Raw genomic sequence first — 16,154 nt, forward strand, 5'->3', positions numbered from 1 at the left:
ACCCATTGGAGCTCAGAAACTTCCTTGGCCTACTTCACCTTCATGTACCCGATCAGACGCACCACAAACGGCCAATGCAACCAAGAACCTTTTGGTTGATCAATGCCTGGTAGCGGCTGCTGGCTTTGCGAATGGGAATTTAAACTGTGATTGTGACATTCCCCGCAATCTAGATCAGTAGCTGTGGCTTTCGGAAAAACTTCACTGGACGATGTGATGAGCGGTAAAGGGCAAATATTCATGTACTGCTTATAGAGGGGTTTGTTCATTGTAATATGAATGCAACATGAGTATGCACTGACAAATTGGACAAGGACTATCATTCCATTTCTGGTGACGGGCAGTTTCAGGTTAGTTCCCTCGTCGTCGGGACAAAAAAGATAGAGATAGCAGAAAAATAAATACCTGAGCAGATGACAGAGGCATCATCGGAATGTGACCAGGGATATCGCGACCATCTACCTGACTGACATTCCCGCAGGGCGTTTTCGTTCCCTCTGCACTGAACATTATAGGTCACAATGTATCCGGATCCTTTGCCAAAGTAAGCCCCACGAGGTGCAGAGAGTGCAGTCATACAGCCCAGCTCTCGACACACAACAGCAGCATCTTCCAGGTCCCAGTAAGAATCATGCACTGTCCCCCATTTCCTGTTATGGCGAATCTCCACTCTCCCAGCGCACTCATTGTTCCCGTCTACCAGTCGCAGGTTTTCTGTACAGTAGAGAAATTATAACAACTTGCAAAATCAATTGAACCCCCAGTCTCCCAGCACAGGCACGAAACATTCACGATTACAATGAAGAATGAATCTGCCAGTTGCACTCCCTCATGCACCCATTAAACAACCCGATTAATTGGAAATATGAAACAAGACAAAGATAAACATATGGAAACCCATGTGAGCGAGCAGGGACCAGGAGTCACACGGAAGATTCCGCCAAGGCAACTGTTCAAAAATGATCTTGGTCGCTGCGGGCCCGGAATTTAATCCACATTCCAGGAAAAGTTTAAGGGGGAATGGACGGGCAGGCGAGGAGACAGCGCCTTTATCCACCTTGATTAGCAGTAATTGATGGTGCACCGTTATCTGAGTCCCGGGAATGCTTGGTGTATGCTGAAATACAATTGAGTCCTACAGTCAATAAGAAAAACTCATGCGTTCCTCTCGTCTCTATGCCAATGTTGTTGAGATGCAAAACACAGCCATTTTGTCAGAGACAGCCGTATGATTGAAGAGGATCCTTCAACCTCTGCACTGAAGGGAACGACATTAATTGTCATTATGCATTAACACAACAGCAGTCTCTCAACTGTAATGACACACCTTTAGGTAATGCCTGGTGAGCCACTCTACTTGTGATTGCTAAACGGCAGAGGGGCTATTCACTGATAAGAAATGCACTGAGATTCTCAGCCAGTCTCCGCAAGTAATGATATACATTGGAGCAGATAAAATCAGATAGTGTGTAAATAAAGGGCAATTACCTAGGCGCTGACTGTGTCCGGGTCCGTCTGTAATGAAATGCTGAGAGTTAGAGTTTGCCCAGAATTGACATGAGCGAAGATCTCATACAAATATACCAGCCGATGGTGGAAAACAAATCCCCTCACTTTGCATAAGTAATTATATTGACATCTGTGATTTCATTAGATCCGCATTCCTTATCAAACAATACATGTAATTCTGCAGAAATCCAACATTGGTAATACGCTATAATAACACGAATTGTTTTCACAGATACACACTGACACCTGGCTATCGTCTATCCTTGCAGGTTCTGTCGTTGGGTCCCTTCTTTCCACAATACAAATAAGATTGCGTTTGGACTGTTTCGTTGGGATGACTCGAATGAAACACCACAGTGACATTCAGTGAATCGTGCTTATTCCAGCTGCTTAAATTAGTTAATAGGTCTAAGTACGCCTATTAACCTTCTCCAATGTACTTAAAATGTCTTTTGGTGTATGAGCTTAAAAACTCCAGAGATTGTGAAATCTTGATAAGGCATACAGACAAGATATTGGAAATTATGTCAGGTGATTCAGAAAAAAACAGTACGGCCAAAATGATATGGGTCATTAACAAAGAGTCTGTGAAGACTATTAATTATTGCAAAGAGCTGTACAATAAAACATATGAAATAAAACACGCCATTGAATGTTATAGTTCAGAATGTTGGAGGCCATCACTAACCAGGCATAATGTTGATGCAAGAAATGTAAGTGTAATCAGTGGTATTATTTTGAATCTTCTCGCTGCTATGATTAGTCTTAATTTTTAATAGCAATAAAGATACTTTCTTGCATCCTCCCCTTAATATATGTCTGCAACACTTTTTTTTTTCCCTGAATATTCTAAATTCAGGACAAGGGATTTTAAATTAATTATTTTAATTCCTTACACCACACCAAAATTCTAGTTTGAAATTCCAGTGACATAATGTTCGCTGTGGGAAGAGTCGGCGCAGCTGCAGTTTTTCGCTCTGCATTCTGATTCAGAGCTCGCAATATTCTGTCACTGAGCATTCTCTCTTCTGATCTGTTTGTAAATCGCAAGAGGATAAATTCACCTCCAGGCTGACGGCAACAAATGTTGGAAATAAAACTGCCTATTTCAAACTGTACAGCTGGAAGTCAAATAACACTAGTTACCTATTAACTTGTGAATTTTCCTCGAAACAAACTGTTCCGATATTCGCTAAAGATGATCGTTCATCTGAATTGAATGTGCAATTTTCCTGTTCATTGATTTTGGTCAGCTGTCGCCTGGTAAAAACGATTCACTGTGCAACATGCATTTCAGTCACACGAAGGAGAAAACTGCCAAGTCCATTCTCCGTGGACACAACTCCGTGTCCATTCACCCCGCCGCTTGCTGAGTAGAATCAGTATTTTAAATGGGCATATTTCATAAAAATGAATTAGTTATTTCCTTCCGCCATGAAGTGAAGAGTGAAATTGTTTACTTGAACGGCAAAACTCATGCTTAAAACACATCTCAAAATATTCTATTCGAAATTTCAACTGCAACAAGAAATATAATTTACCTAATTTTGTCGTAGGAAATATTTTTACGTTTTAGAATTAATTGGAACTGATTAAGCAACATTCTAATTTTCCAAACGTTTATATTAGATTTTAACAAGTTAAATTCCACAGCCCATTTTTGCAGCCACTGAGACTCTTATGATTACATAGCAGACAGGAACTGCAAATCCGAGCAAATCGTGCAGAAAGCAGAGCTGTTAAAACCACAAGACTGGGAGAAAATTAAGTCTCTTAGTGCAGAACATCAACCAAACCAGGGCATGCTGCCGACTGAACTCGCACGGTTCTTTTTCCCATCTATATCTCAATAAAACTGGATTCCGAACCCGTGCAAAATAATCTATGGAATTCCCTTTCCCACATGAAGCATAGTTTTTTGATCCAGTTAGATAATATTCCAGGATGTACAATTCGTGAAAAGCATAAATGCTGTGACAGGGATATCGCGTCAGTTAAAGAGTATATTTAAAAATTATTGGTCGATTAATAAATGCTATCAAACACGGTTTGGCAATAGTGAGTAAGGAAACTGAGAATTCTGCATTGCAACTCAAACAAACAGACTCGCCCTCGGAAGGAAGCCTAAAACACTGTTCAAAAACAGCATATTCATAAAATCGTTTTTGCCAATGTGCAATTCAAAATACATGCAATAATGAATACATGTACTGAACGTATCAGTTAGGTATCTAACAATTCGATCGTCACACACATTTCTGTCACTGAGCAATAAATTTTAGTTCTATGAATTTTGACAGTTGTGGCGTCTGCTCAGAAATCTCTGTGACAGAAATGTGTGCATGTGGGCCTAGTGCCCCCGCTAGCTGCTTTATCTTTTACTCCACGACATTACATTCTGCGTAATAGAATGGCGCTCCAATTCTATAACATTTGGTTTACAGTAAGTGGGTAGGATCAGTATTTTACTCTGTTGTGTCTGGAAAAGAACTGCAGTGCACAAAGTCACACAATCAATGGCACTTATTGCGTTGGACTGAGTGTCAAATCTAAGACTGACACAACTCTCAATAGGGAACATAACACATATTTGTATCCAATGGAAAGCTGCCAGGAAAAGGGAAACGGCGAAAGTTGGCTCATTTTTCGCACTCTCAATTTAATGTCATTGTATCAGTCCGTTTTTAAAGTCTTGTTCAACAGACATGAGCATAATTTCTCGACAGATATCTCAGTTCAGATCGGAGAGTGTGCTGCATTGTCTGAGGTCATCACTTTCGGACAAGACCTTAATGCAAATGTCCCATTGTTCGTTCATAAGGAGAACTCGAACAAGGCAGGGGAATAACTCGGCTGGACTGTCTAATATCTGCTGCTCCAATAGCATGGCAAACCGGATTAAGGTGACCGTGCTCAAACTGTTGCACGGAGCAGCACACGGAGTTTAAACTGACTCCAAATTTTCTTACAGTACAATAGTTGATACAGGGATTTTAAATGTATCTCATGGCAGTTAACCTGGAGGAATTCCGCAAGGAAATAAATGGCGTGAAATTTAACGGGGTTTGTTTTTCTCTATCCGGCGCAGTTGATTACCTTTTAAAATGTGATAGAACTACGAAAAATACACTCCAAAATAAGTTTTTGTTTAAACAAATGAATTAAAACACTTCAGTTTCCAATTTAAGCAATCATACAAAAAGCCAAATTTGACTGAGATCGAACATTTTTTTTCCTGTAAATTGAACCCAAGCACCACAACAGCCTGTTCAAAAGCGTTCAACTGTATCTCTCACTAGACTCAGCTTAAATAATTAGATTGCCAATTTCAGCCATTGAGCTGTGCTGGGGAGGCGGGTGTCCCACACCCCGCAGATACATTCTCACACAGCAGAATATATTCTAATGTAACAGCAGTGAGCTCTTATCCTTGCAGATTATGTTTAACTGAAACGGTTATCATCCGAATTTGAGGCCTGTCTGCCTGGAAAACTAGCGCAGGGGCCTATCACACGGAATCAGCCGTGCTAATTGTATTTGATTCGGCTTCCAATCTGATTTTGACAAACACTGAGTAATAAGAAAAAAAAAACTTTATTTTAATCAGAGTCAAAATATTGTTAACTCACACTGCCATGAGGATATTTCAACTGAGAACTCTGCCTTCTGTTAAGCACTCTTACCTTTGTGTCAGTCTATCTTATTTTTAAATCTCATTGTAGAGACTTGAGTACAGAGTCTCAGCTGACATCCCAATTCAATGCTGAGGATATTGTCCGAGATTTCCCCTCACTATTTAGACATTAATACGTTTTCCTGAACGTCTGCTCAGGTGGATAATTCAGACAAGGTAACGGTGTACCCCCTTGCTTTTATGGCAAAAACATATCACTGAAACCACTTACAAAACATCTTTAATTGGCAATTGCCACAGAATTGTCCGTAGCAATAGTCTGGATTTAATTAGAAAGCAGCGTTTCCTACAGTGGACTACGTGGTGTGGACATTTTAAACATATCTCATTGGCATTTTGGTATTTCACTTTCCCTGAAGACGTGAATGGAATGATCTGAAAGGGGATTCTTTTGCATGAAATAAGGCTGAATTCTTATTGAAGCGTGATAGAAATTAAAAATGAAACAAGCATTCCAAAATATACAACACTATATAAATTTTAGACCATAAGACATTGAAAAATCTGAATTAATGAGCACATAATACTGTATATTGAAACTTGGCCCCAGAACACGCTGTTCAACAGGAATCAGATTCTATTTCTGGTGGATGCAGGGTAAATAATCAAACTAGAATGTTAACTTCATTGTCTGTGCTGTGCTGAAACTGTGGATTGATTGTGATAGACAAATATGTCATGACAGCGAATATAACTTTCCACAATTTCTTTAAAATGTAAGAAAACATCTTTCACTTTCCAAAATAAAGTAATACGTTCCATAGCAAAAACTGATTAAACATAATAATGATACTCAAATCTGAGAAAGGAACAGCGTAACAGTAGATAAACGAATATGTCCAGTAATTTACGACTCACAGTTCAAAAGCTGCAGTAGAAACAAGGCAAGGAAAGATCGCAACATTTGTTCGACTGCCAGTTACAATGATGAGGCCTAACAAATCAGTGGATTCTTCTCGAAGATACTGAGTGGACACTGCAAACCTTCTGACAGTCCCACTGAAGGAGAGAATAGTTTGACACAGGTTTACAGAAAAGATAGTCACCCAAATCAGCAATAGACTCTGGGAAGTATTCAGCGTCAATTTCGTCTGGTGAAATGCACCAATGAGAAGCAATATGACCAGTTAAAGGTAAAATGAAGTTATGACCCAATCACCAGCCTATCCAAAGACGCAAATTGCGGTTAACAGTCTGAAATGTAACTGAATACGCAATTGAAATCAGGACCTTCGAATCACAGAATGCCATTCAACTCGGTTGCTTTGAAGGAGATGTGGACTTTCGTCTCACAATAATATTTAGATAATAAGCTTAAAATTAAACCTCACCAATTCATGTTCAATTAACTTAGCATAGTGCCGCTGAACTCTGCATCAGGTTGTGTCTTCAACATACTGGCAACCTCTGTGTGAACCTACTCCTGGGCCTGGCGAAACGCGCCATTTACCGGTCCAGGCTGCGGGCGATCGAGGGGGCCGTCCATCCCGGCTGTCTGCCCCTCTACCGCGGCTACGTTCGCGGCCAGGTGTCCCTGGAGAGGGAGCATGCGGTGTCCACGGGCACGGTTGACGCTTTCCGCGCCCGCTGGGCACCGCAGGGGTTGGGGTGCATTATTGACCCTAACAATCAAATTTTAATTTGATGTTTTTAACTTTCCTTTGTACTTTGATTTCTGTTCGGGCTGTTCCCCCTCCTTTTTGGGGAGCTGCCCCTTTTACTGTGTCCTGATTTAATCTGAGTTTGTTTACTTGGTTTGGTTTGACCTAAAAAGAGGACAACCTCTGTGTGAACTGACCCTCCTTGTCAACCCGCTAGTTATGTTAATCCTATCAACTTTTATTTTACCCAATTGCGAGAAAGCAAGTTCCCTCATCTTCCTTCATCAACGACTTGTATGAAATAAACAAACTGTTAAATCTACCGACAACTTCCCTGTTCCAAAGAACATATAAAACTCATCCAATCTCTCGTGGCCTATGAGATCTTCCCTCATCTCTTTCACGGAAATCTCCTCTGCACTCTCTCCAGGATATTGACATAACAATGACTTAGTACTTCCAAGAATTATAAAAAATACACCACAAAACAAGTATTTGACATAATTTCCTGATGTTTGAATTTACATATTTCAATCTGAAATATCCCATCTGAAGTTCTATCTTGCCCTGTAATCTTCAAGGAAGAAAGCATATTTAGCCCTACTTACCATTGTACATAAATCATATCCCATAGAACAATTTATGTTTTTTTAACGCACTTGTTGCTTTATTTCACTCCACGTTATTATACCAAAGTGCATAACTTCTCACATAAGCACATGAACTTGAATCTGCAATGTGTGCACATTTCACCAATGTGTCTATGTCTTCCTAAATTCTGCGTCTAATATTTTCAAAATTTCCACCATGTTAAATGCTGTACGATCCACAAGAAAAGTGAAAATGTTTTCTGTGCTCAAGTCAGTCACTTGCCCATTGGTGTGGAGTAATATCTTCTCGGATAAATGTCTCTAACGGCTCTTCCAACTAACACTAATAATAAATTAGCCTTTCGTTCCAGCAGTTATATTCTCCTTTTGACCGATAGAGAAGTAATATTGGAACTGATTCAGTTCTCTGACACCAGTGCAATGTCAAAGAAGAATGTCGTCAGCGTTTACTTGGTATATATGTTTCCCCTTTTTATGTGGAATTTTGCATGCAACTGAAAGAAACGCAAATGCCAACAAAACAGCCACATACTTTTGGGGAGACGAGATTGTGGGTCAGAGTACATTTCTGCAGTTTGTCTTCTCGATGTCAGTCTTCGGCACATGCTGCTAGTCAAATGCAAGCCACTATCATCACGGTGCCATGTTTCATTAATTAGCTAACCGGCAATATCAATATTTATATCAGCCCTTTTTCATTTCTTTGCACATTTTGCAGCGACAGACATTCTCAGCTCTGCCTTGCAGAGGATGTGGTGCGTGCATTTTCATCGGGCAACTTGCCAAATACTTGAGGAATTGTGAGCAGTCTGAATATCGGAGAGAAAACAAACGCACAAACACATTTACTAGCCATCGGTAATTAAATGTTGAATCACTCGTGCAACATTACTGGAGCGAAGTAATGTCTTCCCCGTTGAAGCCCACTTATATTTTTTGAACTTTCCATAACTTTCTTGACTTGTAAAGTATGACAAAATAACTCACAGTCTGCCAAGCCTCAGACTGTGTGGTTTGCTATTCTGTTGAACGAACAGGAAACACCTGGAACAGTGGGGGTATTTCTGCTCTTGTTTTGATGGTAATTCTGTTTCAATAGTAAGATACAGCAGTTGGATAATTACCCTTGCAATTAGCATTCCAACAACATAAAATACAAAACAGTATGATATATTCAGAGTATATCTGGCCGATGTTACTACTTCCCCGTAAATGCAGCAAAACTTATTTGACGCAAACAAACTTATCCTCATGAGAATTCTCATCTGCAACGCAGAACTAATTTAATCTATGTACGATTGATGTCAAGAAAACGCAAGTAGTCAGATTAATGGAATCTGAGACCAACTCTATCATTCATGTCGGGTAGACGAAAGGCAAAAATATCTTCGGTGGTATTATAAACGTCTATGAACAACCACGCAATGCTAATATTGTGTCACTGCATGTGTACATGCAGCCAAATGAATAAAACAATATTGTGACAAATGATGAAGAGAATGGCCATTTATGAGTGTGTTTATATGTAACTGGTTAATGGCATGATGCGACGTACAGACCAGATTTGAAGATAGTCCCTTCTTTCCTTTCACTGTACATTGCACCTGAATGGAAAACAAAGCTCGCCTTATTTCACTCAGTATAAACGTTGACCTGGAGAATGAGATGAACGCAGCTGTTTAATACAGATAAATAAATGCTGAGCTTATAAATTAAGCACAAGTCCATCATTTCAATTGATCCATGCCTCAAATGCTACATATTACACATGAAGTCCGTCTCCAGAAATGAAAATGGCAGTAAAGCATTCCATAAAACGCATTGCCCACAGAGAGGAAAGTGTATCGAAACAGTTTCCTGGCCTTCGTAGTTCTCCCATCTACCGACTGATCCTACATTTTATCCAGACACTCTCAGTCTGCGGGAGGTGTCCTACCTTGCAGATCTCAGGTAGAAATGCAATTTGCTGAGGAACACATATGGATTTTGACAGCAAACAACAACAATTGGAGTTTAAAGCACTCACACAGAATGAAAGCCTTTAAGTTTTTGGTGGGTTAGCCCTTCGTACTTCCCAGGTATCAGAGAACCGACTCAATTTCATGGAATACGTGGGACAGGGATTGAACCTACAGTTGGGAGCGAGGAGCAATTCGGTCGAGAAGGAAAACCAGGTCTGTCCAGAAGGCAGACAACGTTAATACTGAGTGAAATTAGGCGAGCTTTTTCCCAGAGTGGAAGAGGCAATTACGAGGTGGCATGGGTTTAAGGTGCGAGCATCAAGGCTTAAAGGAGATGTAGGAGGCGAGACCTTTTAAACATAGGGTGGTGGGTGTCTGGAACTCGCTGCCGGTGGAGGTAGTAGAAGCAGGTACGATAGTGACACTTAAGGGGCACAATACATGAATAGGATGGGAATAGAGGGATATGGTCCCCGGAAGGGTAGGGGCTTTTAGTTCACATCGGCAGCATTGTCAGTGCAGTCTTGGAGGGCTGAAGGGCGTGGTCTATGATGTAATAACAAAGAACAGTACAGCACAGGAAACAGGCCCTTCGGCCCTCCAAGCCTGTGCCGCTCCTTGGTCCAACTAGACCAATCGTTTGCATCCCTCCATTCCCAGGCTGCTCATGTGACTATCCTGGTAAGTCTTAAACGATGTCAGCGTGCCGGTCTCCACCACCCTACTTGGCAGCGCATTCCAGGCCCCCACCACCCTCTGTGTTAAAAACATCCCACTAATATCTGAGTTATACTTCGCCCCTCTCACCTTGAGCCCGTGATCCCTCGTGAACGTCACTTCTGATCTGGGAAAAAGCTTCCCACCGTTCACCCTATCTATCCCCTTCATAATCTTGTACACCTCTATTAGATCTCCCCTCATTCTCCGTCTTTCCAGGGAGAACAACCCCAGTTTACCCACTCTCTCCTCATAGCTAAGACCCTCCATACCAGGCAACATCCTGGTAAACCTTCTCTGCACTCTCTCTAACACCTCCACGTCCTTCTGGTAGTGCGGCGACCAAAACTGGACGCAGTACTCAAAATGTGGCCTAACCAGCGTTCTATACAGCTGCATCATCAGGCTCCAGCTTTTGTACTCTATACCCCGTCTATAAAGGCAAGCATACCATATGCCTTCTTCACCACCTTCTCCACCTGTGTTGCCACCTTCAAGGATTTGTGGACTTGCACACCTAGGTCCCTCTGTGTTTCTATACTCCTGATGACTCTGCCATTTATTGTATAACTCCTCCCTACATTATTTCTTCCAAAATGCATCACTTCGCATTCATCCGGATTAAACGCCATCTGCCACCTCTCCGCCCAATTTTCCAGCCTATCTATATCCTGCTGTATTGCCCGACAATGCTCTTCGCTATCCGCAAGTCCAGCCATCTTCGTGTCATCCGCAAACTTGCTGATTACACCAGTTACACCTTCTTCCAAATCATTGATATATATCACAAATAGCAGAGGCCCCAGTACAGAGCCCTGCGGAACACCATTGATCACAGACCTCCAGCTGGAAAAAGACCCTTCGACCACTACCCTCTGTCTCCTATGGCCAAGCCAGTTCTCCACCCATCCAGCCACTTCTCCTTGTATCCCATGAGCCTTAACCTTCTTAACCAACCTGTCATGTGGGACTTAGTCCTTTGAGTCTTGATTAAGATGCAAATATGTATGCAAAGTACAGAGAGATGTGAGAGCAACAGGATGATGAGAATAGCGCATTTCAAACTTCACCAATATTGACTGACATTGCCTTAATGTGACGTCATTAGACATGGTGGCATTTTTAAAGTGCATCCAGCAGAGATTGTTGTACCAGTGCGTAGGTAGTCCGACTCGGGATGGGATAGTGCAAGACCTAATTCTCGGGAATGAAGCCGGGGACGTGTCGAAGTGTCTGTGTGAGCATTTTGGGAACAGTGACCACAACTCTGTAAGTTTCAATGTAAAGGGATATGAATCCAGAAATCAAGTGTTTGAATTCGGTGAAGGCCGATTTCGATAATATTAGAATGGATCTAGCAATGGTACACGGGAAGCAGCTACTTGCAGGTAAATCTACATGTGGAAAGTTGATAGTGACAGCACACTAAAAGGTTGCAGGCCCTTCAGCAGTAAAAATAATATCGGGGATGTTGAAGAAATAAATTCGGAGGACAAGGATGGGCCACGAAATTTCATTGGCAGATAACTTAATCCTGACATGCGTGAGGTGATGCATTTTGGGAAGTCTAATAAGGTAGGATACGTGTAATTAACGGTTGGGCCCTATGGCGTATTGAGGATCAAAGGGATCTTGGTGCACAAGTCCATACATCCCTGAAGGTGGCAGAACAGGTAGTTAGCGTGGTGAACAAGGCATATGGAAAACTTGACTGAATTAGCTATGACGTAGAATATTTGATTTGATTTGATTTGACTTATTATTGTCACATGTATTAACATACAGTGAAAAGTATTGTTTCTTGCATGCTATAGAGACAAAACACACCGTTCATAGACAAGGAAACGAGAGAGTGCAGAGTGTAATGTTACAGTCATGGCTAGGATGTAGAGAAAGGTCAACTTAATGCAAGGTAAGTTCATTCAAAACTCTGACAGCAGCAGGGAAGAAGCCGTTCTTGAGTCGGTTGGGACGTGACCTCAGACTTTTGGATCTTTTTCCCGAAGGAAGAAGGTGGAAGGGAGAATGCCCGGGGTGTGTGGGGTCCGTAATTATGCTGGCTGCCTTGCCGAGGCAACGGGAAGTGTAGACAGAGTCAATGAATGGGTCGCTGTTTTGCGTGATGGATTGGGCTACGTTCACGACCTTTTGTAGTTCCTGGCAGTCTTGGGCAGAGCAGGAGCCATACCAAGTTGTGATACAACCAGAAAGAAGCTTTCTAAGCTGCATCTGTAACAGTTGGGAAGAGTCGTAGCTGACATGCCATATTTCCTTAGTCTTTTGAGAAAGTGGAGACGTTGGTGGGCTTTCATAACTATAGTGTCCGCATGGGGGGACCAGGACATGTTGTTGGTGATCTGGACATTTAAAAACCTGAAGCTCTCGACACTTTCTACTTCGTCCCTATTCATGTATACAGGGGTATGCTCTCCTTTACGCTCGCTGAAGTCGATGACAATCTCCTTCGTTTTCTGACATTTAGGGAGAGATTATTGTTGCCGCACCAGTTCACCAGATTCTCTATCTTATTCCTGTACTCTGTCTCGACATTGTTTGAGATCCGACGGTGGTGTCGTCAGCAAACTTGAATATCGAATTGGAGGGCAATTTAGCCACACAGTCATTGGTGTATAATGAGTATAGTAGGGGGCCGAGAACACAGCCTTGTGGAGCACCTGTGTTGAGGATGATCGTGGAGGATGTGTTGTTGCCTATGCTGACTGATTGTGGTATGTGAGTTAGGAAGTTCAGGATCCAGTCCCAGAGGGAGGTGCCAAGGCCCAGGCTACGGAGATGAGTTTCGTGGGAATAATAGTGTTGAAGGCTGAGCTGCAGTCACTATTTCGGAGTCTGACATAAGAGTCCTTGTTATGCAGGTGTTCCAGGGTTGAGTGCAGGGCCAGATATATTGCTTCTGCTGTGGACCCGTGGCAGCGGTAGGCAACAGTGGATCCAGGTAGTCCGAGAGGCTGGAATTGAATCATGCTATGGCTAACCTTTCGAAGCACTTCATAATGATGAATGTCAGAGCCACCGGCCGATATTCATTAAGGCACGCTGCTTGGTTTTTCTTAGGTACCGGGATGATGGTTGTCTTCTTGAAGATAAAGGGACCTCAGATTGTAGTAAAGAGAGGTTGAAGATGTCTGTGAATACATGCGCCAGCTGATCTGTGCAGAATCGGAGTGCACGTCCGGGTACCCGATCCAGACCAGTTGCTTCCCATGGGTTGCTTCCCATGGGTTGCTTTCCATGTGTTGACTTTCAAGAAAGCTGCTCTGACATTTATAATGGTGGCGCCCGATAGAGGTTCATCCAGGATTTCCAGTGTGGATGGCATGCTCTCGCTGACCTCTTGCTCAAAACGGGCATAGAATGCATTGAACTCATCAGGGAGGGGTGGGTTGGAGCTGACGATTTTATATGCATTCGTCTTGTAGCCTGTTGTGTCTTGCAGACCTTTCCATAGTCGGCGGGGATCGGTGTGGCAAGCCTCCGATTCTAGCTTGGTCCGGTATTGCCTTTTGGAATCTTTGATGGATCTCCTTAGATCGTATCTGGCTCGTTGTCACCTGACTTGAACGCCTCAGAAGTGAAACAGGGAGGACTTAGTGCAGCTTAACTAAATATTGGTTAGGCCACAGATGAGTTATTGAGTGCAGTTCTGATCGCCACACTATCATGAGGACGTGATTGCACTGGAAAGGGTGTATGGGAGTTTCAGCAGGATTTTGCTTGGAAAAGAAGATTTCAGCTGTGAGGGGAGACTGAATAGGCTCGTTTTGTTTTCGAAGGAACACAGCAGGCTGAGGTGGATCTGATAGACGTACACATAATTATGAGATGCAATGATAGGTAGATCGTTAGAATACTTTCCCCATGGCGGGAGTGTCTAAGACTAGAGAACATAAGTTTAAGGAGAGAAGCAAGTTGTTTAGGGGGTTTATGAGAAACAAAAACATGCTGTGAAACATGCAGCCTGAGAGGGTGATCGGGGCATGTACTCTCGCAGCATTTAGGAATTATTTGCACCATAACTTGAATCCCCACGGCAAAGTCGGCTATTGACCAAGTGCTACTAAATGCAATTACCATAGATTGGCATTTGATGGTCATGGTGTTTCTATGTTGTGTGACTCTATGACTCTAAGACTTTATGTGAATGTACACTGAACTCCACCAGCCAATGACCTGACCAATCTACCAAATTTTCAAAGGCCAAATATATTGGGATTTTCAGAAAGATTTTGATAACACAAGAGGTTAGTGAATAGAATTAAAGTGAGTGGGAATCGGTAAAAATTACTGGCATAGATTGAGAACAGCTTAACGAACGACACCGAGCTTACGACAAATGGGTGATTGACAAGTTAGCGGACTGTGACTGGTTCTTTAATTTAAGCCTCCCCGTTGTTTATCATGAGGATCAGGACCCGGGATCCCAGCTACTCACATTCAGTATCAATGATGTGAAACTTTAAATGTAATATTTACGAGTTTTCAGGTGATATGGAAGTAAATGAAATTGTGGTTGTGAGGAAGAGGTAAAGACACCTCTATGTGATTTGGAATTGATGGCTGAATTAATGGCGAGAGGACACCTGAAGTGTTAGGTGCAGTTATGGTTTGCTTACCTAAGGAATGCTGTGCTTGTCAGACAGGAAGTTCAAATTGGGTACACCAGATTAACACCTGGGATGGAGGGATTGTCTTCGAGGGAGGATTAAACAAACCGCGTCTTTGTTCGATGTAATTTAGAAGAACGAGAGGTGATCCCGTGCTCTAGACTTTACAGCCAGTCTGTCCATCTTTGTCGGAATGTTATGTTTCACTTCGCTCCCCTCTCATTCTTCTAAATTTCAATGAAGACAGATACAACCGACTCTATCTTTGCGCATATGACAAGTCTGCCATCCCATGAATCAGTCTGGAGAACGTCTGGTTGCATTCCCTCTATGGTAACTATATCATTTCTTAAATATTAGGACCAAACAGCACTCATTTCTCCAGGTGTGGTCTCACCAATGCACTATACAGTAGCAGTAGGACGTCATTGTTCCTGAACTAAGTTCCTCCTGCAATGAAGGCAAAAATGCCATTTGTCTTCCTGACTACAAGCTGTACCTGGGCTTTCAGTGACTGGTGTCCTACGACACACAGGTCCCTTTTTACGGCAACATTTCCCATCCTGACACCATTGAAATAGTACTCCGCCGTTCTGTTTCTGTGACCAAAAATGGGTACATTCTCATTTATCCACATTATTCTGAATCTGCCACATATCTTCCCACTCACTGAATTTGTTTAACTCACATTGAATCCCCTCAACATCCTCCACACCACTCACATGATAGTCCCACTCGCTCACAAGCTGGGTACAGGGCATGGATGCAATAAGACTCCAACAGGGTTCACTGTGGTGTCGGCAGCAATATATTGCAATGTAGTATTAACTGAAATAAGATCTAATGGTATAAACAGCGACAGGGTCAAGTGCAGTGATTGCTGGGAAAGGACCTACTAGAGAAATGGTCAGCAGTAAAATATTACATTGCGACGAAGGTAATATTCACAATGGCAATCACCAATGCAGTAATAATTCAGACAGAGTGTCAAGCAGCATTTACAGTTAATCAAACTGTGGTGCAATAAATTGAGCCAGGGCTTTGAATCGTATTATTAAAATAGGGTCCATATTAATTGAAATTGAGAGGGACTAGTGTGGGGATTACTCATACATAATTGTAATAAACGAGATCGTCCAGTGATGTGTTTACACTGGAACACTCAAGAAATGGAAGCAGGAGAGGTCACCAGACACTTCAAGCCGGGCGCTCCATTCAGTAAGATAATGATTGATCTATGTTGACTTGAACTCCTTTCCGTTGTCATTTCCCCATCACTCTCTATTCCCCAATCGATCAAATATATTTCCACTTCCACTTTCATTATTTCTAATGACCCAGCCTCCACTACCCCATGGAGCAGATAAATCCAGAGATACACCATCCTCTGCGTGAAGAAATTTCTACACAGCCCATTTTAAATGACCTGCTCTTTA

The 16,154-nt window shown here is 42.2% G+C and overlaps 1 protein-coding gene across 1 annotated transcript in view; it reads right to left on the reverse strand.

The window, feature by feature from the left end:
- LOC144482151 (scavenger receptor cysteine-rich domain-containing protein DMBT1-like) overlaps window positions 1-16,154 on the reverse strand; it is a 50,045-nt gene that overhangs the window by 33,341 nt on the left and 550 nt on the right. Inside the window, exons 2-3 of the mRNA XM_078201372.1 lie at window positions 13,295-13,451; window positions 406-714 (exon numbers count right to left, since the gene is read on the reverse strand). Coding sequence (XP_078057498.1) covers window positions 406-714; window positions 13,295-13,451 — 466 coding nt within the window. The remainder of the gene's footprint in view (window positions 1-405; window positions 715-13,294; window positions 13,452-16,154) is intronic.

This window comes from Mustelus asterias (assembly GCF_964213995.1).
Source record: "Mustelus asterias chromosome 26 unlocalized genomic scaffold, sMusAst1.hap1.1 SUPER_26_unloc_39, whole genome shotgun sequence".
Taxonomy (NCBI): Eukaryota; Metazoa; Chordata; class Chondrichthyes; order Carcharhiniformes; family Triakidae; genus Mustelus; species Mustelus asterias.